Source organism: Corvus cornix, chromosome 2 (assembly GCF_000738735.6).
Source record: "Corvus cornix cornix isolate S_Up_H32 chromosome 2, ASM73873v5, whole genome shotgun sequence".
Classification (NCBI taxonomy): domain Eukaryota; kingdom Metazoa; phylum Chordata; class Aves; order Passeriformes; family Corvidae; genus Corvus; species Corvus cornix.
Genome location: NC_046333.1, coordinates 29,543,413 through 29,568,956, shown reverse-complemented (window position 1 = coordinate 29,568,956; position 25,544 = coordinate 29,543,413). Strand labels below are relative to the sequence as shown.

General features: G+C 37.5%; 1 protein-coding gene across 2 annotated transcripts in view; it reads right to left on the bottom strand.

The window, feature by feature from the left end:
- Positions 1-25,544, bottom strand: part of CUL1 (cullin 1) — a 53,547-nt gene that overhangs the window by 2,154 nt on the left and 25,849 nt on the right. For both annotated transcript variants that reach the window (XM_039570973.1, XM_039570966.1), the window contains exons 3-20: positions 22,566-22,740; positions 21,717-21,884; positions 20,603-20,653; positions 19,557-19,647; positions 18,678-18,841; positions 15,230-15,392; positions 11,492-11,622; positions 8,681-8,788; positions 8,475-8,581; positions 7,286-7,334; positions 6,625-6,756; positions 5,976-6,093; positions 4,925-5,001; positions 4,176-4,307; positions 3,250-3,342; positions 2,037-2,084; positions 1,864-1,946; positions 285-390 (exon numbers count right to left, since the gene is read on the bottom strand). In XM_039570973.1, the coding sequence (XP_039426907.1) occupies positions 285-390; positions 1,864-1,946; positions 2,037-2,084; positions 3,250-3,342; positions 4,176-4,307; positions 4,925-5,001; positions 5,976-6,093; positions 6,625-6,756; positions 7,286-7,334; positions 8,475-8,581; positions 8,681-8,788; positions 11,492-11,622; positions 15,230-15,392; positions 18,678-18,841; positions 19,557-19,647; positions 20,603-20,653; positions 21,717-21,884; positions 22,566-22,740 (1,996 nt within the window). The remainder of the gene's footprint in view (positions 1-284; positions 391-1,863; positions 1,947-2,036; positions 2,085-3,249; positions 3,343-4,175; positions 4,308-4,924; positions 5,002-5,975; positions 6,094-6,624; positions 6,757-7,285; positions 7,335-8,474; positions 8,582-8,680; positions 8,789-11,491; positions 11,623-15,229; positions 15,393-18,677; positions 18,842-19,556; positions 19,648-20,602; positions 20,654-21,716; positions 21,885-22,565; positions 22,741-25,544) is intronic.

Genomic DNA, 25,544 nt, shown 5'->3' with positions numbered 1-25,544 from the left:
GGTCTGGTGAGTGTGTGCATCCAAGGAACCCAAACACTCATCAACATCAGGTTAGAACAAACGTGAAGAACACATCCTATCTGTAGAAATGCTTCCTCCACTTTCTATTACACACTCCAATCACCTTTAAGAACATTTTAAACACATTTTTTGAACTCTAACATAGTGCACTGTAATGGCATGTTGTCTTCTAATAAAAATTAAGAAACCCCTACAGTAACTTCATTAAATGATTACAAAGTTGTGATTCTGAGTTCATGGCAGCATTCTGCAATAAAACTCACCTGAATCAGTAGTTTCCTATCTTCCTCTATATTTTTGTGTGTAGTTTCTTGCTCCTGCTTCTGTTCAGTCTTCATTGGCACATTGATGTTTACCCTTAATTTTTTGCTGTAAAGAAAAGCAGAAATTAATAAACAATTGGACTGTTTAAAAACTGAAGAAACACAGAAAATACTGCAAACAAAACCCAGCTCCAAAATAAAAGCCACATCACCATAATTACTTAACAACAAAAGAGGACTTTGGCTCTTCTGAAAACTTTAGACACTCTAATGTTCAAAAAAAAAAAAAAAAAAAAAAAAAAAAAAAAAAAAAAAAGAGAATGCCCACAACCAACCAAAGAAACAAAATACCTTTCTGGTGAGTGTCTATTTCACAACTTACTGCATCCATCCTAGTGATCTGTGAGGTCTAACTAGCACTGTACAGTTACACTGTATTCAGAACATTTCTGTGTGTAGTAAAAAGCTTGGAGTCAGTGAAGGGGACAAGGGAAGTCAATGGAAACAGAATCCCCTTTCTGATCTACAGACTGGATTCTCACAGTAACATGGAGAGATCTGTTCTGTAGAACTGAGTTCTGCCCTTCTTTCACATGCTCCCAGCACTGATGGCTGTGCTGAGGTGAGCCCACTACCACACGCGGCCACTCTCAAGACAAGGTCCTGTGGCACAAGTGGCGAGCAAGCCTCAGCATCAGAGCACCAGGGAGCACAGGGCTCTGCTCAGCCTGTTGGCTGCACTGGGGAAAGGATCTGTTATTTATTTAGCACAGTGTTCTCTATCATAAATTGGGAACCAGCAGCTGCACAATGCAGCAACACTGAGCTGTTTCCATCACTGCATTAATGTAACTGACCATGAATTCTCAAACCTTTAATTATTGGTAAAGGGGGATAGAAAGCAGATAAAGAGTGAGGTACAAGGAAAGGTTTTAAAATGTTTCTTTCACTTGAGATTTTATCTTCAGGAAGTACTGAACTCCTCACTGAATTTATGTGTGTTTATATCTATGCTCAGGTAAGCATGACAAAACGTACCACAGTGCTGTAAACAGCTTAAAATATACAACTGTTTAAAGTAAGTAATAAAACCTACTGAAAATTGTGTTTATTAAGTCTTCAAATCACTGTATATTCTGTGGTTATAAAATGAGCCTGATCTTCTCGTGTTAGCAGTAGTGGATGAACATTTATGCTTTTGACCTTTGCTGGTCACTAGACACTACTGTAACCTTACAAAATATCATGGATTTTGCTGAGTGCATGCGAGTCATGCGCCTTGAAGAAACAGCAGCACTTGAACCAGTTAGTCAAGAATTAGACAAGAATCAAGGAACAAAAAGGACATATGAAAATATGTCAGGCCTTGACAGACTTTATGACAGAGTCAAAGAGCTGAAATCATACCCATCCCCCACCACTTGCCAGCCCTCTCCCTTAATGCTGGTACACATTGGATCTACATTTGAATTGGCACTTGAACCCTGAAGCTTTCATCCCAAGTATATTAGGTTCCACCCAGATTTTGAAAGCAGAGGAGGATGCTACCCATTACATCTAAGTGATGTATGCTGCTTACTTTTTGTAACCAAGATAGAGTTTTATTAAAGTATCTGGTTTTAACTCCACTTCATCAACATTTGCATTTTCATCTTCCAAAACCTGCAATAAATAAACAAACAAACAAATAAATAAATAGTCTTTAGCATATTTCACTGTATGTTAAGCAGGTTGTAAGAAAGGAGTACTTACAAGCAATTTTGATTTCAACAGTATCTGTAGAACTTGTGCCAAGATATCCTACAAAATTATAGAAAATATCAGCGCAGATAGACAGCACCTTTGTCTAACTTAAAAACTTGAACAGGAACACATATATTTAGACTAAGAACTATTGAGTGCAGAACACTGCAAAATGAGGGGGGAAAAAAGCAGTAAAAACATAGTTCACAGAAATAAAACATAATGTCCTTTTTGGATGTTAGGACATATCCTCCTTGTGGTCGGTCAAAAACCATAAAATTCTTAAGAAAGACTAATTCCAAGCAAGAGATCTTTCCAGTTGCTGCTTTAGGAACTATTTTGCAAGCAGATTTATTGCCTAAGAAATCATTTTTCCCAAACCATGTAAATATATATACCACGGCAAGCTTAACCTTCAGAAAGCAGGCACACTCTGCTTTCGGATTAACATCTTTTTCTTTTAACAGGGATCTGTTCTGGTTGCTGTTGCTGGTTGGTCAGCCAGAAGGCTACTGGCAATATTCTGTGCAGGCCTGCAAAGCTGCTATTTTACCACAGTCTATAATAAAGGGCAATCCCTAAGACTTCTGGGTTTGCTGTAAATCATGAGCAACAGTAACTTTCTAGATACGTGTTTCTAGAAGTAAAGATCCTGCTGAATAGGAACACCTAACTTTTCAGAAGGCAGAGCAGACCTCATTCAAACCTATTACTAATGGCCAAATAAATGCCAAATTGTGGGCCATAAAGCCTGCTTGGAAAGAAAAGGAGGGAACCTTTTCCACACGGGAGAGTTAGCCAGTGAACTGCAGATTTTACTATGTTCATGTAAAAAAGTCTTGAGATATAAAAGAATGACAGATGCATGCATCAATCATTTAGTGAAAACACTGTTTTTGCTAGAATGTTGTCTTGTAACATTAAAATGTATGCATTGAAACACTGAATACTTCCAAGCAGAGCTCAGCAGGAAGCTAGACAATTCACTCCAGTCATGAACAGGAATGCACTAAGATTCATCTGAAGACCAGGCAGTTACGATTACAGGAAAGTAAACCAGGAAAGTGAATTGACCAAGAACAGAGCACATCTGTCTCCTTCAGGACAGAAACTGATTCTGGTTCCAAGCAGGTGTAATCCAAATTTCTTATGATAGCAGAAAGAGCCCTGAAGACCAAAACACTTGTTCACAAGAGTGTGGTAAAATGTGCAAAGTCACTACCATTTTTATTTGAGTACTGTCTGTCAGCTGCTGCACGGTGTAGGCATCTTCTGTGTTGTACTGAAGTAAAATCGCCATCTGGAATGTGGATGCCTGACAGAACCAAAAACAGAGAACAGAGGGGAGAGAGGGGAAATCAGAAAATGAGAATGAACAAACACTTTCTGAATTTGAACAGCCTGAAATCCACCAGTTAAAGACATACACTGGAATATTTGGGCAACAGAGAATACCCAACTGGTACTAATAAAAAAAAAAAAATCTAATGCTGCTTATACAGCCAGAACTCCCCCCCTACCAGCATTATCTAAACATAAACCCCAGGATTAGGATCATTCAGCTTGCTCACAGACACTTCATCAAATCATCTACTATGGTATCAAAGCATTATCCTTCTACTTGCTAATATAGTTTTAAATTGTTTTGCTCTGTCACTCCGACTCTTACCCATTTAATCTTCGTTAAACCCAACACAAACCACTGAATTCATCCTCACAACCCTCCCAACTCCAGCAGAACAATAAAACCAAATTTATAAACAAAGCAGGTATCAGTGGCTTATCCATATCTACCACCACAGGGTTAACATATGTTGATGACAAGGTCAAAGTCTGACATTATCTTGTTTCTTCTCACTGTTGTGAACTCCCCATCCCATCTACTTTTTGAGAAAAAGCAGACAGAAAACTGTAAGCAGCATGAGATCCTAGGCAAAGAGGTTGTAGTTGTCTCACAAAATGCAGTTCAACACCTGTTTAAACCACAGGCAATGTGTTCCATTCCATAAGCCAATTTTCTTTTAAACACAGACCTTTAGTATCAATACAGTAAATAAAATAAACATACAATAAATGTTCTACCAGCTGCATCCAGTCCTCTGAATACAACCATCACCAAGTGTTTCTACTGGCATGACTTGTCCTTACCTGTAATGTGTATCTGTTTTTGAAACAGTTGGTAACCAATTCCCCTTTGGACAGCTGATACAACCACGTTAATTTTCTTCCACTATGACGACTGGCATAAAATGCAGTAAATCTCTGATAGCTCCGTTCTAACTGTATAAAAACATCAATAATAAATAAATAAATAAATAATACTACTTACCTTCATTTACCATTACTAGAACATGCTATGGAAGCAACAGAGGATCATCAAATCTTATCACCCTCAACCACTACGCTGTCTGAACAACACAAACAGAAACTTGAAGTATTCAAATTTGGCAGACTGGATGAAAATTTCCCTCTGTTACAAGTTTCCCCTTTAAAGTATCATTAACAGTACAAATGTAAACAAGCATTCAAGTTTCATTCTTCCTTTTAGGATACATTAGGCATGGCTAGAAAAGCGGATTTGTTTTAACCACCTTCATTCTCCGGGTAACAGCAGTAAACTTATTTCTCATGTTAAATATTCACGTTCTGTCTCTTCTGAATAAATCACTCAGCAGAAAACTAGTGATTATAATATCTAAAGATTTTACTGGGCAGAGCTGAAGTACTACCTTACTCAATTATCTTGTTCCAAATATTCTCAGGCTAAATAGGCAAATAGCAGAGACACTTGTAGTCCTCTCTGATACCCAACAGAACAGAAGGAGACACCAGCCTTGTAAAACAAATTTCTCTCATGATCATTCCATGCTCAGATGAACGAAGTAGAAGTGCCTCACCTCAGATGGCAGAGCAAATGTGCAGGACTGCTGAAACGGCCACGATCCAGAACTCAGCACTTGGATGCTGAAATCCACTGAAAGAGAGGTGAACAGGATGAGATGCATTATCCCACTTTCTCCTAACCCCTCTTCAAACACAGTCCCAGCTCCAACAGAGAAACGGTTCTGGCCTTGTGGTTAAACTAACATGGTAAAAAATCATTAAGCACTATTTTATTTTTGTCAGACCATAAACCAAAGCTATTCATGAGAGATGTCACTGCAGTTGGAGAGCTTTAGATTTACTGTTACAGGCACTCAATTTTCTCTCACTTGGAGATGTTATTACCCTGTTTCTATCCCCACAATGGATTTCTCTTTTAACACACAAGTGTGAAAATTTTAAGTGTTCATCATCACTCCACAGTACACAACTGCAAGAACAGACCTTTCACACCCGAACTTGTAAGGCATTTTGGTCAAGTCAAGAATAATAATATAAAAACTAAGTAAAATTTAAGCCTGACAATACACTTCTAGAAACTCTAATTGTAATCCAAGAAACAATTATCAATTCTTGACAGAATTTGGTTCAACATGCTTGAATTAAAAAAAAAAAAAAAAAAAAAAAAAGTAAATAGGGACATCTAACAACCTGGAACACAACATACCTTTTCCCTTAATACTTTCACATAAGTGTGAACTTAGGCCACATTGTGTTCAAAATCAAAACTGTTCAAAGAAAAATGTCTCTCCAATCAAACATTAAAAAAAAAAAAAAAAAAGAAAAAAAGAAAAAAAGAAAAGACAGGATTCAACTTAATTTAGTTATATACCTAAACATGAGATGCAAAATCAGGAGGAAGCTACTCACAAAAGATATAAAGAGATACTAGAAGACAAAGAACAGACCTAGAAGACCAATTTAAATATGTCAGCTATCTTGGTCAGAAGAACACTAACTTGTGGCAGTATGAGTAAGTCAAATATTTCCCTCACACATTTAGTTCTGTAGAAGTAAGGGGACGCTAAACTATGCAACAGTAACTTAGGTAAAGGTATTACTTACAATCTAATGGTTCTGAATTGGTCAGGTGCTTTTTAAATTGCTCATTCAAATCCTTGCTTACACCAATATCTTGGAACATCCGCTGCAGCTTGGAGGTATACTCAAAACCACAAGCTTGCTGTATTTTAAAAGCACAGAGACATCAGCAAGACACATTTTTGACATTGGATAATGAGAATAACAAAGTGTTGGAACTTATTTTCTTAACAGAAGATGTACAAAGTTCCATATTTCCCTTACTCAAAGTGCCGATTCCCACTGGAATATGAGCTTTAAGTGCCACTGACAACTGAAGAAAATTTTGTTTAAAAATCAGGCAAAACACAATAAAACAGAACCCAAAGGGGAGGAGATTGTATTTTGCTTAACTCTGAATAAATATGGGTTAATGAAATTAAGCAAATTTTCAGTAGTCATTCCTTTGAATAATTAAATCCATGTCATTCATTTGGTTAAGAATAATTAAGCTTAGATCCAACAGACAGACATGCACTAGAAGTTCCTATGATTAAAAAAAAAATACAGAACAAAAGATTGCATATTTTTCTGTGCATAAAATAAACAAATGAAAGGACATATATCAATGCTTTCCAAAACAGTCTGAAGACCTGCAAGGCAGTAGATGATGGGGCAGTCATGGAATACTCACTTTTAGTTTGGAGATCATGCTTGCCTCAGCATCATCACTAGCACTGTTCTGATGCACAAGTCTCTTTGCCAGCATTTTAGCATAGAATTTTTGAAACACATCTTTATCCTCAATGTACTTGAAGACAACCATCTGGAAAAGCCAAGATAATTTGTAAGGGAAAAACTATTTAAACATTTGTCTTGAAAAAGCTGTAGCAAGAGCTACTTCATTTGCACTGAAATTTTTAAGATTGGGGGTTTTGTTTGGCTTTTTTGGGGGAGGGTAGAGGGTCTGGTGGTAGTTGTTTGCTTTACATATGGATACTATTTTAAAAGAAGAACTGTATATTCCACATGTACAGCATTTTATATATACATGGATATATAATGATACAAAAAGATGTTGTAAAAGTTATACATATTTTGTATGTATAGACAGATTAAGTAAAAGCATTGCTTCAATACAGCCACTTTAAATCTCCTGTAAAGGGGTTTTTAATAAACAAAACAAAATCATTTAAAAAAAGCCACACAGAGATTATTACTGAAAAGCTGAAATACTAAGCAATGAAATAAATATACCAAAATTTTTTTTTCTCTTATCTGCCTTGTGTGACAATTGAATATTATTAACTTGCCAAACCTTACACAGAAGAGAACTGTATTTATAGACATCTTACCACTTGATTGAGTGTATCTTCCAATTCTGCTTCTTCTGGATTCTTTGAGCTGCAATTAAAGAAGAGCATTTTTAATCAGTCCCAAACCAGCAGAATGAAACCAACATATGGATATATATGGAAACTTCAGAAATAAAGGAATGCAGATTTGAGTAGTTCTGGGATCAAAGGCTCTTTAAAGAGGAAACAGTGTAATGAAGTGATCACTTCACTGCTCCACCTGTCAGCAATTCCGCAGTTCCCGACTGTCACAGGTTGAAGTCCTGGACCATGACTTGCTTGGGACTTCTTGGTAGCTTGATACTTCTCAGGATTTATGGGCTTAAACAAGGACTTCTCTCTTCCCACTGCTAAATGCTATCTTTATTTCTTAGATAGCACAGTGAGAAGAAACCAGCCCACAGCGCTGAGACTTGACTGGGTGAAAGCTCGGGTGGCACCACGTTGTGCTCCTCCATCTCATGCTTATCCACCAGGCAAACCCCAAACCTACCCTGCACACAGTCAGTAATTGTAAAGGAGAAAATTAATCCTTTGCTGAAGGAAGGAGGGGGTGGGAAAGGGAAAAGCGAACAAGTTCTCACATTTTTGGGTTGTTTGATGGTGGCTTTTTTCCCTCTCCCAAAACAATTAGAAATGTTGCCAGGGGCGAAACTGACACCAATCCAGTATGAATTGAGCTGATACCAACTCAGTGTATGAGCTGCTAAATCATTTAAAGCCAAATACCTTGAATTAAAATATGAACCATGAGAGGTTAGAAAGCAGTTTTTGTCCTCCTCAATTTCTGCCCAGATGGAAGAAGGTGTAGAAAAAACAACAGGAGGAAAGCAGCAGTTTTAAGGGAAAAAGGGAATGTGCATATCTTTACAACATACGACCCAATTTAAATTTTTCAGTGTAAAAAACCCCACCTAAAACCCTTCCTTCAATTTTACTGAAAGCCCAAAACTGAAGATTCCTATAAGGCAAGAAAGGTTTGCTTATTTCCTCCACTCTTCCTTAAAAAGAAAAGTAAACAACAGAACCTTCAGGAATGGTCCCACTGAAATTTTCATATCCAGAATTTGGTACAATTAATTTCTTGCAAAGTGAAGTTCTGTTTCTGAAGACAGTATAAAACTTCATAGGCTAAAACATTTTAAAACAAAAGCCAACATGAAATAATCATTCGTCTTTGAGGACATACCTTTTCTTTAGTAAAGAGTCACAGTATCGTGCCAGTAGCTCTGGGGATTTACTGGATGATTGAGCCATTTTTGTCACTGCATTATTATTTATAAATCGACCACAAGCCTATAAATCAAAAAAGATAGTGAAATTTTGGGAGACAATTTTTTTTATTTTGCATGGAAATAAAAAATAAGTCCAGCATCTGCCACTACATGCACTTACTTTGTCTAGCGCAGCCACGAAGCCAGCATCATTGTTGAATGCAGACATGACTAAAGCATTGTACTTCTTATGGACATCCAACACTGTCTGTACATACATTTTTGGATCCTGCAATAAGGAGAGACTGGATTTTGCAAGCTGTTGACTTTCTGCTTCCTACTTCCCCCAAAATGGAGCTATTCACTGGCCCAAGAAAATTTGTTTGGGGAAGGTCCATGAAGTATTAGAAATAACCAGACTGGTTCAGGTCCTGTGTCCAGGACTGACTGATGTTACTGCAAGCTTTGATTTACAGCAACCAGAGTGCAGAGTGTACCACATCACACAGTACAAAATACAACAAAATATTTACTCAACCACTGCAAACATTTTCCAAGACTTAAACTTATTTCAAGTCACACCTGAGAGAGCTGGACAATCATAAAATGGCAGCTGCTATAGAGGAAAATCTCTGTAGTAAGAATTCAACTGGTGTATATCCAATAGGTCCAACTTAGTACGGAAACCTCAGCCACTGGCAGTTCTTAAAAATTATCTGCACAACACCCAGTGGCAGCCAAATGTCAATAAACATCAAGTTTATTGCACTCATACTGAGTTCTATGTGCAGTTACTGATCTTTGTTTCTGAATAAAGATGGAGTGGAGTGAGTGTAGGGACAATGATGGGCAAGTCAATCATCAGGCACACAGGACAGCTACTACACAACAGACTAAAAAAGGCTGGAAGTCTTCAACTCGGAGATCATAAGGTCTTGTTGGCAAAACATGGTGGAATACGGGCAGGGTTTTATGAGGATCCTGAAAAACATTTCCTGTTGCACTGAAGAGAGACATAGACGACATGGACCACCAATCTAATGCCATGCTTAAGATAAAGAACTGAGATTATTGAGAACTTCTGAGATAAGGAATGCAAGCGGATTTGAAAGACATTCAGAAAAGTACTGATTACAAAGACTAAAAAAAACCAAACCAAAGGCATAAAAAGCAGCAAATCTTCTCACTGAAGAGCAGTCTTGTTAATACAGTAAACAGAGACTAGAGTGCAACTCCTTCTGCAGTAAAAATCTAAAATAGGTGAGATGAGTCAGGCTGGTATGACTATTTCTTTGCACTGACTACAGAGAAACTGAGAAGCATTTGTTCAGCTGATTGTCTGTTTAGACACGGTACAGGTAAGTGAAGTTGGGCAGAATCAACCCTGCCTAAGTGTGACAGAGGGCTAACAAGGCAACGATGAACAGCAAGACAGTGGTGTGAGGGATACCAGAAGAAAAGGCAGGATGGTTCCCAAGGGAAACAGCCAGAGATACTGCTATAAAAATGAAGAACAAATGTGTGGAATAAGAAAAGGAACAAAAAAGAAAGATGAGGAAACAAGAAAAAGTGTCAGAGGCAGGAAGAGTTCTGTAAATGGTTGGACACAAAAGAACTAATACATACAAATTCTGGGCCTCCCGTCTCTGAAAGATGAAATAATACCTGGAGAAAGAGCTTTCATTTTTTTCTGGTAAATTCTTCAAGGCCTAAACAGAAAAAAACCTCAAGAGTGACGACCACTAGGGGGATGTGTCAAGCATGGAGCAGATCTGATTTCAAAATGTAAGGTGACATCTGCAAATGAAGCTGAAGATGCCTGAACTTGCTTCATGATTACTTTATGATTCATAAAAGATCAACACTGCTAAAAAGTTACGCACTTAAAACAATAGAAGTGAACAGCATCCTTCAATACAGATTACTGCTTCAGTATGAAGCTATATCAAGAATTTCTCAGGACAGCAACAGGTTAAAATGAACTTTGTCAAAAATTGAAATTAATCATAGAATCATAGAGTATCCTGAGTTGGAAGGGACCAACAAGGATCATCAAAGTCCAACCCCTGACCCTGAACAGGACCACCCTAAGAACCATGCTGATGATGTATTCATCAGTGACAGTGCCTGAGAACATTGTCCAAGCGCTTCTTGAATTCCACTTTAAATAAAATTTACCAGAATCTATATTCTACCCTGATCTTGCTTTGTGCTTTGTGCAGTGTTTAATTCTTTTTTTTCCCCTGGAAAACATCATATTGTCTACAGAGAAGAAGGCCAGCAAAGGATTTTAACACCTTCATGCTGCCAAGATGCAACCCTGATCGATACAAAACTAGGTTTGAAATTACAGTTATGGGATAAAAATTGAAAAAGTAGCCTTTCCAAAGACCTGACCTCCTCTTATATTGTGACCTTTCCAACCATTTCAGTTCCTTCTTCTTCTTCTATTTCTCATGCTTTTCCAAACAGAAAAAAGACATTATCAAAAAACTCAAACCAACAGAAACTTTCTCTAGTCCCATCTAAGTCAGAATTCCTTAAGATGATGAAATAAAATACAGTTGACTGGAGATAATGCTTCTTGAAACAGTGGACTGTTAGGTGTATTTGTATTGTAAGTGCTGGGTGTTGTATTTGCACAGCCAGCTTTCCAAGCAGCATGACATCCTGACAGAGAGCAAAAATTCAGAAGGAAACTCACTCTTCCCCCCAAACAAAACAAAAACCCCCACACAATTCCCCCCTGCCCCAAACCAAAGAAAACCAAAAAAACACCCCTAAAACCCCTCAAAATTCAAAGAACAGTAAGAAAGTGATCTAGGTTTTATTTTAAGCCTACTGTCAACATTTGAGAATCGCCTAGTCCTTACAAATTAAATTAGTGAGAGGGAAAACAAGCAAACTGGAAGTTTTATCAGGAAGAATTCATTGTCCCCTAATGTAGAAGTGTCAGCAACCACACACAGACTTGTTTTGAGGGGATACTTGCATTTAGTGCAGCTTCTCCACATTTCTCAATTGCAGCTAGACCCTGATTATGAATGTGGGTTTCCAGAAGTTTTTTCAGCTCTCCAAGGCCATCCTGGATTCGAGATACAAGGTTATACATGCGACCCAAGTCTGTAAAAGACAAAAAAAGGAAAGCTAGCATCTCCCATCTGTACTGGCTATTACTTAAATTTCTCATTTACAAGTTGTCAATAGGAGCTAAACATCCATTGTCAACAAGAACCCACATGCAATTGTTCCTGCAAAAAGCCAGAAAAAATGACAGTAAACAATTATACAGTACAGCAAACCTTTGCACTCACCTGGAAAGCTAACACTAGTTAAAGAGAAAACAATTTGTTATACTGAGATCTGTTCTTTACCTTCACAATGCAACAAATCTCAATTATAAAAAAGTCACCATTTGAATGGTAGAAAATCTACTTCTGATTTTTAGTTTTCACAGCAATGAATTAAAAATGGTGTTAAACCTCCCTTATTTAAATAACATTTTGAAGTGCTGCCATGAATTCGAGATTGTTATTAATATTATTGCTGTCTGTGCTACAAGTACGACATTTTCCAGCTGACCCCTGTCCTTTAAATTGTATTCTTAACAGGACAGTTCTCAGAGATCTAACACTACTTGTAGCCCTTTGCATACAAACACTTTTACTTTGGGCAGCATCAATGCTAACAGTTGGAAATTTAAGGCAAAATGTTATGTATTGGTATGAATTTAGCAGATAAATTGAAACATTATAAATCAAATTTCCTTCAATATGTCTTTTATTGTCAGTAAAAGACATATCTTAAAAAAAAGAAGTTTAAGTAACCGATTACCAGCAGAAATAACTGTATCTGTAAGAAAAAAGAGGTTCTGAAAAGCATTACAATAGAGCAAATGAAGGTAAAAATAAACTGCATGTCATTTCACATATCTTAAGGCTAAATCTCATCATTTTTCAGCCAAAACTTTCCACATCAATTAGCAATTTTGGAAAGTCTAATACTGAAGAGGGTTTTGGTTTTTATTATTTAGTTTCAACAGGATAGAGGCTTTGTATTTTCTGAGTGCAGAACTCTTTAAAAAAAGAGCAAACTTTGAATTGGCCATAAACCAGGTACACAAACGTACCAGTCACCTCTTGCAATCTTGCCCTCACTGAACAGGCACTCCAGTGAAACAGTAAACAATCAGATTATTTACTGTAAACTAAGGAGGATATTTTACCTTGTGGAACCCATCTTAAGGCTGACAGATGCATTTAACTCTTCTGAAGTGCAAGGACTTCTCTGAAGGGCTTGTGAGCAATTTATTACCACCAGAGGATTATCAGATTAAACAAAACAGAGCAATCAATGAGCTGGTGCTCTACCTAACTCTGAAATACAACACACAGAGTTTGATGCCTTCTAATACTGAAGGGAAGACATTTCAGTTCAGTTAGGTTTCTGTGTAACACTTTCCTCTCCTTAAAACTTTGTCAATCTTAAACTTGCAGATCCGAAAATGAAACTTTTTTTCTCTCTATGAAAACCACAATTGCAACCTGATGTTAACTTTTATAAGAATAGAAGAATACCCTACAGAACTTTAGAAAAAAGGGAGGGAAATAATGCCATACATAGATACAATAAGCTGCTGCTAGATTTACACACAAACAAGGGTTCACAGGTTGGTTGGTCTATGAGGATGTCTGTGTTAGGTGAAATAAGGAAAAGATGCTACAAAGTTTCATGGAAGATTTGCATGGTAACTCCACCTACATCATTACAACCTTCTCCTAGTAAACCGAATTGTTTCCTACATGTATCAAACTGATGTGAGTCTGCAACACATGAGCAATGTGTCCCACAACCTTTATAACCAGCTTATACATTAGTTGCACAATGTGATTAAAAAGTTACAGAACACCAACAGGAGCAGCCTGTAATACCGTATGCTCAAACATAGTGTGCATGGGAGGACCTCAAAACCACTGTACTTTCAAGAGCAAAGCAGTAAGTATTTTAATCAAGAGCAACCTTTTATTGTAAGTTTAGGTTAGTCTACCAAAGGCTGTGTTATTATATCGCAAATTTGAGAATGAACTGATTACAGTGATTAAAGAGTGAATTATCAGACTATTATTCAAAATAAATTTTCTAGTCTTGAAATTTCATGGATCTTAAAAAGGGCAAGGGAACTGCTACAATTTCCATAAGTGAAGCCCAATAACAGAAGAGAAAATATTTTGAAAAAGAAGAAAAAAAATCAAGCGTCTTAAAAAAAGTCCAGTTAATCTTAGAAATAACCCACATGAAAGTAAACCCATACGTAACTAGACAGTGCCCAAGACACAAGACACATCTTTTCTTTTTTACCCTGACAAACTCATGGAATTCCCTCACTATGGTACTAAGGGCTGACATAACCCATGAGCTTGATAAAGTAGGAGGAAAAAAAGAAAGTCTGCAAAGGCGTCCTGAGTCCAGAAAAAACTTTGTTTGTTCTATTGCTATTTCAATTTCCAGAACTATTTAAAAAGTCATTTCACAAATCAACACCCATCAAAATCTCTTCCAATTACGGAGTAAATATTTACAAACATAAACAACATCTGACTCAAGGACTAGTACAGATTATTTACATTTGAATCAGCTAACTTCTGACCTACTAATCACGCTGAATTGCCCTTTTTGATTCTGAAGCATCTCTTAGTTATCAACATGACTATTACAGTAATAATTCATAGTTTCTATTTTAAGACTGATCCACAATGAGACAGAGTCATAGTTACAACTTAAAACTCTCAAATAAACAGTAGCATCATTAGTAACTTAACCACAGCATCTCTTACATTCTCTGCCACTTTCTTAAGAGCAGTATTTCAGCTATACAGCCTTACTCTAACTTGAAATGCAGATTTAATTAATTCCCCAACTGGGAAATCAGAATCATCATTCATCCTTATCACCTGTATGATCCACAGGAATTAGTTCTGGCTGTTATTTTGTGCTCTGTATTAACTCCTGAAGAAACTCATACAAATCAACACAACTGACAATTCCTTAAAAGATACCTAAACTCTGATAATCTTCACTTATTTTAGAGGAAGTGCTGAAGAAGTCTTTATTCCACGTATTCTCTATGACAATATAAACTTGATCCATTAGCAACACTTAAGAATCATTTTCACAGCTAAAATTAACTCATCAATTAATAATTTCCACGCTTTTTCCACCCTTTCCTTGTGCTCTATATGCAGTATTACATATTTTATATACTCTATTTTAAAAGCTACTTACTTGCTTGCATTCCTCTTTTAACATTTCCTATACACACTTCTAAATACTTTGGATTTTAAAATTCTCAATGCTGACTCAAGAAGATCCATGGATTAAACTGAAATAGCTGGAAAGAGTACTGGTCTGTTTTTCACCTCCCATCTCTCCCACAAGCTTCAGCTTCTGCTGGAAGGGTGGCTCAAGTGCTCTTGAAACTCTCTCAGCCACATTAAGAGAAATCAAACTAGTGCTGTTCTGCCTTAATAGCAGGGATTGGGGTAGGGTCCTTGAAGCAGTATTACCAGCTATCCTAATTTCATCAAAACCTGCTTGTCCATCAGTTTAGTGATTATCTTCTCTCTTAATCTAATTCCTGAACAAATGACATTTAGCTAGCAGAAGCTTTTACATTCACAGATCATCAAGGAGGAGAGCTCTAAGCCTAATGCCAGTGTTTGAACCTCCTTACCTTCATTTTTGTCAGCATCCAACAAATTCTGAAACTCTGTATGAAATATCTCCAGGTGTTTTTCAATAAGTACTTGCTCACACTTTCGTGCTAACTCATCTTGTGTGCTCTCATGAAGATACACCTGAACTCTACGCTGCTCCTCAAGAAGGCGAGCTTCGGCCTACAGAAACACAGAGATAAATATGAAACCTGCAGGGAAGGCAGAACGCGAATCTTACAGAAAACAGATGACTGTTCAGTAAATTCTAGAAAACAACAACAAACAAGCCTCTCTAGTTTGGTGTTATGGACCACCTACCTAAGCAGTTATTTTTTCTGGGAATCATAATATGCATTGGGAATTGATGTTTAAGTTGATGAAAATATTATATACTGTTTAAACGGTGGGGGAGATTCACAGCAAGACTGTTTTCCTGTTGCTTCTGAATAAGAAGTTTACAGATGGAAATCTGCTGTCAGAAAAAGAGAAAGCTGCTGACATGAAATGCTGGCAGTTTTAGAATCAGCAAGCTCTCCAGCTACAGACTAGTTTCATTTAAGACAAACATGAATGTATTTCATGGCTCCACAAAACTAAAAGGCAGGAAACTGCAATTTAACACTATGCCCATGACAAATTTATTTGAATATTCTCATTTACATTCTTACACAGAAAAGCTTTCCAATAAACTACAATCATTTAAATTATACTAGCATTTAATTTGGCATATGAAATGCTACATATGCGTTTCTCCCTGGCAAACTAAAATTCTAAATGTCACTCAAAGAATAGAACTTATGCCAAAATGTAAAATGGAAATTGTTTATGTAACAATTACCTCAATTTTGTTAGCAAAAGTGTTAAGGATTCGCATTACAAATCATTTGTAACTGCAGCACATTATTAGGGATAAAGTGTGTATGTCCTCTTATCAGACCAAATTATTTAAATTAACAACGTCACCAAGAAAATGAAATTAGGTTAATTTGTTTTCCTAATATGCCAGAATATCAAGTAAGCATGAAAGATCATATTCTGGGCAATAAAAAGGGAAGAGTTACACTGCAAGTGCACTGCATCATACGTAGACAGCTTTAAATCATCTCAGCCACTGTTAGCTTCACTCATTCTGTAATGATTTTGCACTTAGCTCTTGTGAAACGGTCCTGGATTACTGTCTCCTGGAGCTAAACCAGTACTGATAAAAATATAGGAAATGAAATCAGTAGGTTGAGAAGGGATATAAGCTCCAGCTCCAGAGTACTTGCCAGTTTCTTACCAGTAAGGAATAACAACCAACTTCCTTACTGACAGCAAATAGCAGCAAATCTTTCTTATGAACATTGGAAACTGGCATCAAGATGGGCAGGACTGTTTATCCTATATTTAACCAATTCTGTATTTCTGTAGTTCAGAAAATTCTGCCGCTTCTAATGCTGCTTCTTAAAATATCCTTAGACCTTGCTTTTAATGCTAACAGTTAACTCTTACTGTGAGCTCTTGTATGAAAAGAAATATTTACTCTGACGCCATGTTTCCTTATACTCTCACTCTTTTTTTGTGTTCTTACAACTTTATTTTCCTTTAAAAGTCACATTTCAGAAACAAGGGAAAAATAATTAGTTCACACCACAGTATCTTCACTTGTTTCAACTATAAAGATCAAAAGTTCAGTTTGAGGCTATATTTCAAGGGACAGTCTTAAGAAATACTGACCTTTTTTCCCTACAGCACATCAGGCTATGCCAGCTTTACTCATGAATTCTGGCCTGAGAAGAAAAATTCACAATCCTTCTAAACTCAGTAAGTCCGCCTATATAACTACATACACAAATCCTAGTTCTAGTACAGATTTCATTGAGTATTTTACAAGACACTACCACAATTCTACTGTAACATGGTAACAGTGATGCTATGCTGGTGTGCACTAGGGTACTCCAAGGTTTCTTTTTATTTGGCAATGCTATTTATCGCAAGACAGAGCATAAAGTACAGTGCTCCAGTGAGAACGTCAAGTAAGCGTACGAACAGCAGGTTACTCTGTTCACAGTTCATGCTTCCAACAGATTACTTGTAAGATCTTATAGCCACTAGTCTGTAAGGAGATGCCAAGAGTCCCCAAATGGCTTGTACACATCTCTAATATCTTAATCTGAGCAGAGACATAAGGCTACACACTTTCTTGCTGAACATTTTCCCTGCTGTCTGCTAACTTTGTACGTGCTTTGATCTTCAACATCAGCTTCAAGCAAAGCAATTTGCTGTTTTGTGGATTTCTGAAGCCTTGAGGATTGTTTGGGGGTACTAATAAGTTATTTCTACTTGCCAGTAGTCTCTAGTTCTTGAAATAGCAATGACCTTCAGACAGCTTTTTACTGTCCTGTACCAAGGAAGTCTGGATGAGCCAGTCATTCAGGTTCTGAATGACTGAAATTTCCTTACTCTCTCTTCTTTATACATGTATTAGGATCCAAGTTAAAACAAGAACTTGAAAGGGAAGTAGCAAAAATAATTAATTCAACAACAGAAAAGTAAACATAGGTTGGTCTGGTAATTATTGAGAAACTACTAAAAGGCACAATTCCTTTTACTGTGTTATTTCTAGGACTTCCCCTCCCACTTTTTCTTTTTGGGTAATTCATTGACTTTAATGACAAGGGTTAAGAAAGGATGTGTTCTGTGGTAAAAAGCATTACACAAAGAATACTGCAGGAAGGGATGTGTATCTGCATATTACATAGTCAAAAAGCCCTCTTATTTTTTAACTAAGCTGAAAGGGAATAAACAAGCAGCAATTCAGAAAGTGAAGAAATGTGCTGAGAAAAAATATATAAAGCAGCACTTGTCCAAGATGGAAGATGACCTATTACTGGGTCAGTAAAACTGACCCAGTAACCAGGCTAGAAATAGTCAATGTTTATCCTGCTTGCTCTTAGTTGCTCTGTCTGGCATCCCCAAAACGAGAGACTAGTTAAGAATTTAAATCTGACCTCTGTTGATCAGAGGTACTGTGTAGGCGTTCACAACACTAAAATATTCTGAGAGAATTAAAGCTAATTAATTATGTATTTCCTTAGACAGCTTGCTCAGGAAGGTATTTCAATAAATGTGTTGACACACTGTTCCTTGTACAGGAATGGTAAACTTGTGGGATTAAAGCAGACACTAAAACAGTAATTCTTGAAGTCTAACAAAATCTGAATTTATTTTAACTTAATCTTCTGTTTTGCCTGTTTAGAAAGTTTCAAACTTCCACTGTACTCACTGAAATGCAGTAAGGAGACAAACTTCAGACCAGATAAACACAGAAGCAAATTACTACAGGGAAAAACAGCTAGCTGTTTCTGTAAAATAACCATCATTTTAAGAAACTGATAATAAAAGCCTAGAATTCATATTCCTTTACCTCTAAAAAATATCTGTATCCAGAAAAACAAAAATCACGAAGCAGATTAACTAATTTACCTTCTTCATGTACTCTGTGACTGGGTTCTGTTGCAAGAATTCAGTACTTTCTCGTGTATAAAATCTCTCTGTGTCAGCAAGAAACTGAGATTCAAAGGATTCTTTATAGACAGTTAGTGTAGGTCCTTTTGCAAATGCATCATCTTCATTCAGCCCCAGCTCCACTACAGGAAAAAACCACAACCAAACAAAAAAGACCAAGAAATGACAAAATTGTTTTTTATGAAGTGGTATCCTGCAAATAAACAAGTACACTCCTTCTAACTTAGATGAAAGCAATCAACTGGGACTGTATCAGCACCACTTTTAAAAATGTACATTGATTTTGCACTTAAAAATTTATCAGTACAAGACACTACTAATGTAAACTACACTTTTAGATACATTTCTTAAATGTATTATAGGATTTGGAGAACTTCACCATCTCATAAACTAGTTCAGATTCTCCTTTCATTTTTCCCTCTTAAGAGTTCCAGATTATATGCTGTGTCTGGTTTTATTAATGAAACTGGTCAGTAATTTGGATGGCAATGCTCTCAGTATTATGCAAAATGGAAAAAAATACCCCACTCCGCTTTGTAAACTACCAGCCTTCCCCACTTCCAGATTTAGGTCCTTAATAACCGATTTGTAAACAATGAACACTCTTGTCTATCAGTTGCACTCTCAAGTTTTACAAACATGGTATAATCAACTGTAATTGTATCAAGTGTCAGTTCAAATATGAAGTTAAACAATACATAACTGCATTCATGTTACTGTAAAAAAAATATTTACTGGACATCCGAGGAGGTGGGATGTTACTTCTGGGCTCTGATAGGGTACACAAATTTATTTATTTTTAAGAAAGTAATAGAATCTTAAAGAAATCACATTTACCATAGGATTGTACAACTCCACTGATCAGCCTTGTATTGATAGTTTCACCATTTCTTTCCTTTTCAATCAATTTCAACACTGCATTTGTTACCTTAGGAAACAGGGATTAAAAGTTAAGTCAAGCACAGAGAAAGCAGCTGGTAGATCAAGCACCATACTAAATTAGGAGTGTATTTCTATATTCAAGAAAAGTCAGGCCCCTTGAGAACAACATTTACGGAGCTCTGAACATATAAAGTTCCTACAGAGAATGATACACCTTTAAGTTATACAACATAGTTACAGTCTGATTAGTGGCAAGGTGTATATGGGTATTAAAGTGAATGGTATTTTTTTTTTCTTTAATTTCAAAAAAACATCTTCTGAGCCAAGCTTCTCTTTGTTTTATACCTGAAATACAAAAAAACTTTGTAGCAAGAGCTGAGCTAGCCACCTGTTCTTGGGACAAATAATCTGCTGCAACTACTTCATTAGGAAGTACTGGTAACAAGCGAAATCCACATACATGTACCTAAAAATTGTGATGGAATGTCTTGTTTTATATTGTGCTGATTCACTAATTTTAAACATTTGGCTGACCTGAATCTCCCAGGCATCAGCATATATGTAACAATTCACAGCAACATTAGGAGAGACCAAAATACCAGCCAGTCACTCTCTGCTCTCATCCAATCTCAACTCCAAACCTTAAGACATGACTGCCATCAGCCTGTACTCCTGCCTAGCTTAGAAACCACTGAACTTGCTACTTCATTTGAGTCCCCTTAGCTTTCTAAAAAAATAAGAAGCCAAGTGTCCTCTCAGCAGAGAGATAACAGAACAGTCTTGGTATCAAGGTTCAATCACACACACAAAGGCCTATTCCTTCAAATACTTTTTTTTTTTTTTTAATATCACAAAGGAGAAGTAGAGGGCTCAATTTTGTTTTCTGGGTCTGTATTCACCCCCCGCCCCCCCCTCTGCAAACTCCTTGAAGCAGTTACTAACGATATATGAAATGAACCCTATAAAATAACACTATAGTTTTAATATATTTATGTATATACCTGCTTATTTAATGGCCTGAATAAGCAGTCTCTCCAGGTCACCAAGGCAAGCTAGAAGCAAAAGAAGGGAGAAGATGGATGGAATAAAGAAAATATTTACATATACACATATACATGCAGGGTAACTCCCTATTTAAGGAAAGCTGATGTAGTATGCTAACTAATCAGAACTTTCAAAATTATATTTTGGCACACACATTTCTCAAGCAATGAGATTCTCTCACACTAAAATTACAACCTGCTTTACTACTAACTTTACTAAGTTGTTCCTTTTTCTACCAGAGGATCCACTGCCAACTCTGGAAACTAACAAAACCCCCTTTGAGTTACTTTGAGAACATACAGCTTTTTTTGTTGGCAGTTTCCAAGCTGACACAGTCCCTTATAGCATTAGGCTAGTAAAGTGAAGAGGAAGGGAAGTAAGGATACCAACTGTTTTTCTACCATATGCAAAGTTATTTTAGTGAAGCAGGAGAATAGCACAGCACTTTCCTAATGCTTCACCAGTAAGGACAGTAATTACCCTTTATTTAAAAAAAACCCTTTTAGTTATCTGAGATACAGAAGCTCTGTTAAGTTCTACTCTTATTTATATTACTTTTCATTAAAAAAAAAATTATCAAGATCACATATCAATCTTTCAGAACTGTACCAAAATAAATTACACTAAAAACCAAATGTTGTCTGAATCTTAGCAGCTTGGCCGCTAACAAATTTGTAGAGATGTATTAAAGTCATCAGAAAAAAAATACTATTTCCTTCTTCACTTGGTGATTGAAATGCTTGGCTAAATTCTAAGTGGGATGACAAGGCCATGCTGAGGCACACAGATAACACTATAAGCAGTAAATATTCAGAAACAGACAACCCTCAACAATCTACTACTGGAAGTCCCAAAACGTACAAGGCAGACTGAACATCTCACAGGCTTAGACCCTTGGAATTTTTATGAATATACTGGGGTAGGAGTAGGGGAAGGAAGGAGAATGCCTCTTTGACCACTTCTTCAAAACTTCTATGGACCTCCTACAAGATTCAAGGAGTGATCTGCAGGATGATAACGCAAACATGGCAGATGGAATGGACAAATCACTCACTTCAAAAAGCTACTTACTGAATAAATTTCATATATTCCTTTACGACCTTCATCGCACTCACGACGAACCCAATGTCGATTGAGGTAGGCACATATCCCATTCAATACTTTGCTTGAAAACCTATAATCTTCCCACTGTTGAGTGTAGAATTTCAGCACACTCTCATCCATCAAATCTTCACCATCCTGAAATTACAAGTTTGCCAATACTGTAGCGCAATTTTAAGGTACAACCAAGATACATAAGGGTATACAAATTGACTGTATAATAAATCTGCACCATGCAATGTATTTACAGGAAACACACAGCCAATACATTTAGTTCTACATTATTAAAGCACAAAGCCAGTAGGAGATTTTGAAATTAAAAGGCTGGGAAAAAAAAAAAGGCACAGCACAGATAAAGCTCCAGAAGACATCCCTGTCCCTATGGATACAAGACAACATCCAGTTCTATTAGTGGTTTATTTATTAAACTAAAATAAAGGCTATCATCAGGCATTTTCAACATGATAGGCATCCATTTTTTCGGCATTCCTAATATGCTGGTTAATTGCTTGTAAAGTCTAGCTATTCTTGCTCAAGTACAGGACAGCTTAAGATGTCATGTAACATTAATTCTATAAAACACAGGAATGTTGTTTTGGCTTGAAGAGGAAAAGCAGCTCAAAGGTACAAACATAGGAACTGATCTATGTCTGAGGTAAAGCCAACAAAACATTCTAATGGCTATGGAGACAAAAGTACATTTTAAGATCATTCAATTTACTTCCAGTAGCTGCATACACCTCTAGGTTTGCTGATACAGCTTTTCTCACCCCAGTTCATGTTACTACAAGTGCAGATCGATCTCATACCCCATCCTACCTTAAGGAGATTTGTCAAGTAGTTCTTCAGAAATTCTTTTAGCCGTTTGTACAATTCCAAGCCAACAAACTGAGCGCCTCCAGGTGTCTGGCCCTTTTTCGATTTAGAAGGAGGTACTCCAGCTCCCCGTGCTTGATTAGACTGGTGTACACTGGTACAGTAGTTATAAACATGACTGACAGGAAAGTTAAGGAATACATTTGTACCACCTTAAGACATTAAAAATACAATGAAAAACGTTAATTTCAGTAGGCAATTATTTATACAACTGTGAACGACTTAAACATAATGCATTACAAGATGCACTAGCCCACATCAAATCAAACCAAAGCTAAGAAAATTAAGTAATTTTCAGCAGAATTATCTGCAGCAAAACGGTGTCAGACTGCTGAGGGCACTGCAAGTACCGATCCCAACATTAAATTCATTTAACGCTTACTTAACAAGACCACCAAGAAAACAAATCAGTGGAATTTGCTGATAAGATTATTTAAATGGAATTTATTTGATCTATTATACTTCTCTTCTACAAATACATAAGCTTCCATTTGAACTGAAAGAAATTTCAATACTAGCCTCAAGCAACACCGAGTAGTTGAAAACACAAGAGAATAAATATTTTTGCTCTCTTTCAAACACCATCTCCTATAAAAGATTTGGCCACGGAAGATTGGCACATGGGACAAACCTGGAAAGCAGTAATGGTGAGACACACACATATTTAAATGTACATTATAAGATGAGATTCACTAAAAACCAATTTTAGGCTACAAGATAATCCCAAAATTTCAGTGCAAAAATTACAGTCAGAGAATTGTTTCAATTAGAAAAGACTTCCAAGATGAATCCAACCATTATTATAGCACTGCCAAGTCCACCACTAAACCATCTCCCTAATCACCATGTCTAAGGGTCTTTTAAATAGTCCAGAGACAGTGATTCCACCACCTATCTGGGCATATCATTCCAATGCATGACAATGCTTACAGTAAAGAAAGCTTTCCTAATATCCCATCTTCATCTCCTCTGATGCAACTTAGGGCCATTTCCTCTTGTCCTGCAGCTTAGTCCATGGGAGAAGGTGCTGACCCCCACCTGGCTATGACCTCCTTTCAGGCAGTTGTAGAGGGCAATGAGGTCCCCCCTGAGCCTCCTTTTCTCCAGCCACAGCTCCCCCGGCCCCTCCTAATCAGCCTTGTGCTCCAGACCCTTCACCAGCTCCTTTGCCCTTCTCTGGACACAATCCAGCCCCTCAGTGTCTTTCCTGTTGTGAGAAGCCCAGAACTGGACACAGGATTTGAGGTGCAGCCTCATCAGTGCTGAGTATAGCAGGACCATCACTTCTCTGGTCCTGCTGGCCACATTATTGCTGATACAGTCCAGGATGCCATTGGCCTTCTTGGCCACCTGGGCACACACTGGCTCACGTTCAGACAGCTGTCAAACAGCACTCCCAGGTCCATGGGAAAGCACCCTTTTCCACTGGGAAGGTTTCCAGCCACTCTTCCCCCAACCTGCAGCACTGCCTGGGGTTTTTGTGGTTGAAGTGCAGGATGCAGCATGTCACCTTGCTGAACCTCATATCACGAGCCTCAGCTCACTGGTCCTGCCTCTTTGGATCCCTCTGCAGAGCCTTCCCACACTCCAGCAGATCAGTACTCTCCCCCAACTTGGTGTCCTCTGTGAACTCACTGAGGGTGCACTTGATCCTCTTGTCTCAGTCATCGATGAAGAGATTTAACAGAAGTGGCTCCAGCATTGAGCCCTGGGGAAGGCAGCCTGTGACTGGCTGCCTGCTTGCTGCCTGTGCTGCATGCATTCATATAGATGCCCTTGGCTGGGCTCTTGATCCCACCACCTTCTTCTTGGGCTAGAAGCCCTAATTCCTGTGTGACCAGACAATTCTATGGTTTCTAACACATCAGTGACCCCTTTGCTGCCACGTGGATCTCCATCCCCTGCCTCCACTGAGATGTGAGATCAAAGGACCTCACTAGCACACCATCCCCCAAACATCAGCATGCTGCCCCCTGGTTTTATCCTTTTCCCTTTTCAAATCTAGTTTAAAGCTCTCTCTAGGCGACCTCTAGGTAACTCCTCTGCAAAAATACTTTTCCCTTTTTTAGATAGGTGCACCCTGTCTGTCACCAAGCAGGTCTGGTGTCATATAAACCAAACCCTGATCAAAAAAAAAAAAAAAATTCTGTTAGTGACACCAGGCTCAGAGCCAAGTATTGATCTGTCAGCTCTTCCTGTTTCTTCCCTCATCATTCCTTGCAACTGGAAAGAGAAAGGAGAAAACTTGTGCTTCTGACTTCTTAACCAGTCATCCCAAGTCCCTGAAGTGCCTCTTGATTACCTTCTGATTTCTTGTTGCAACTTCACTACTGTCTACCTGAAAAATCTGAGAACCGTCCTAGGGTAGGAAGTTTGCTTTTTACATCTTTAAGCCAGGTACCAGAGAGGCAGCAGATGACCCTAGCAAGTAGCAGCAATATTCTTTACTCTTATACTAATAAGTATAAGGGGAAATATACTAATAATATATATATAGTAATATAACTAACATATATACACTAATATAACTAATACATATACTACTAATATATATATACACACTAATAATACTAACAGCCTGGAAGACTCACTGTAACTATCAATGTAGCATTTCAAGAACACTTTCCGTTTTCTGATCCAAAAAATTCAAATATTCAGAAATTCTTCCAAAGTAATAAGTGGAAGTCACATTGTCCCAAACACTTCAAATAAGGCAGCATCCTTAAAGAAGCTGCATTCCACAAGCATGAAAAATAAACTAGTTAAGTACCACCCAAACTGAACTTGATGAGGACTCAGATCTGACAACAAAAATCACCCTGACACACAGACAACAATCAGCCAACAGGAATGAAACTACTGAGCACTCACTCTTCTACTGGCAGTCCAAGGACAGGCTATTGAGTCACATCCCTCACTAGA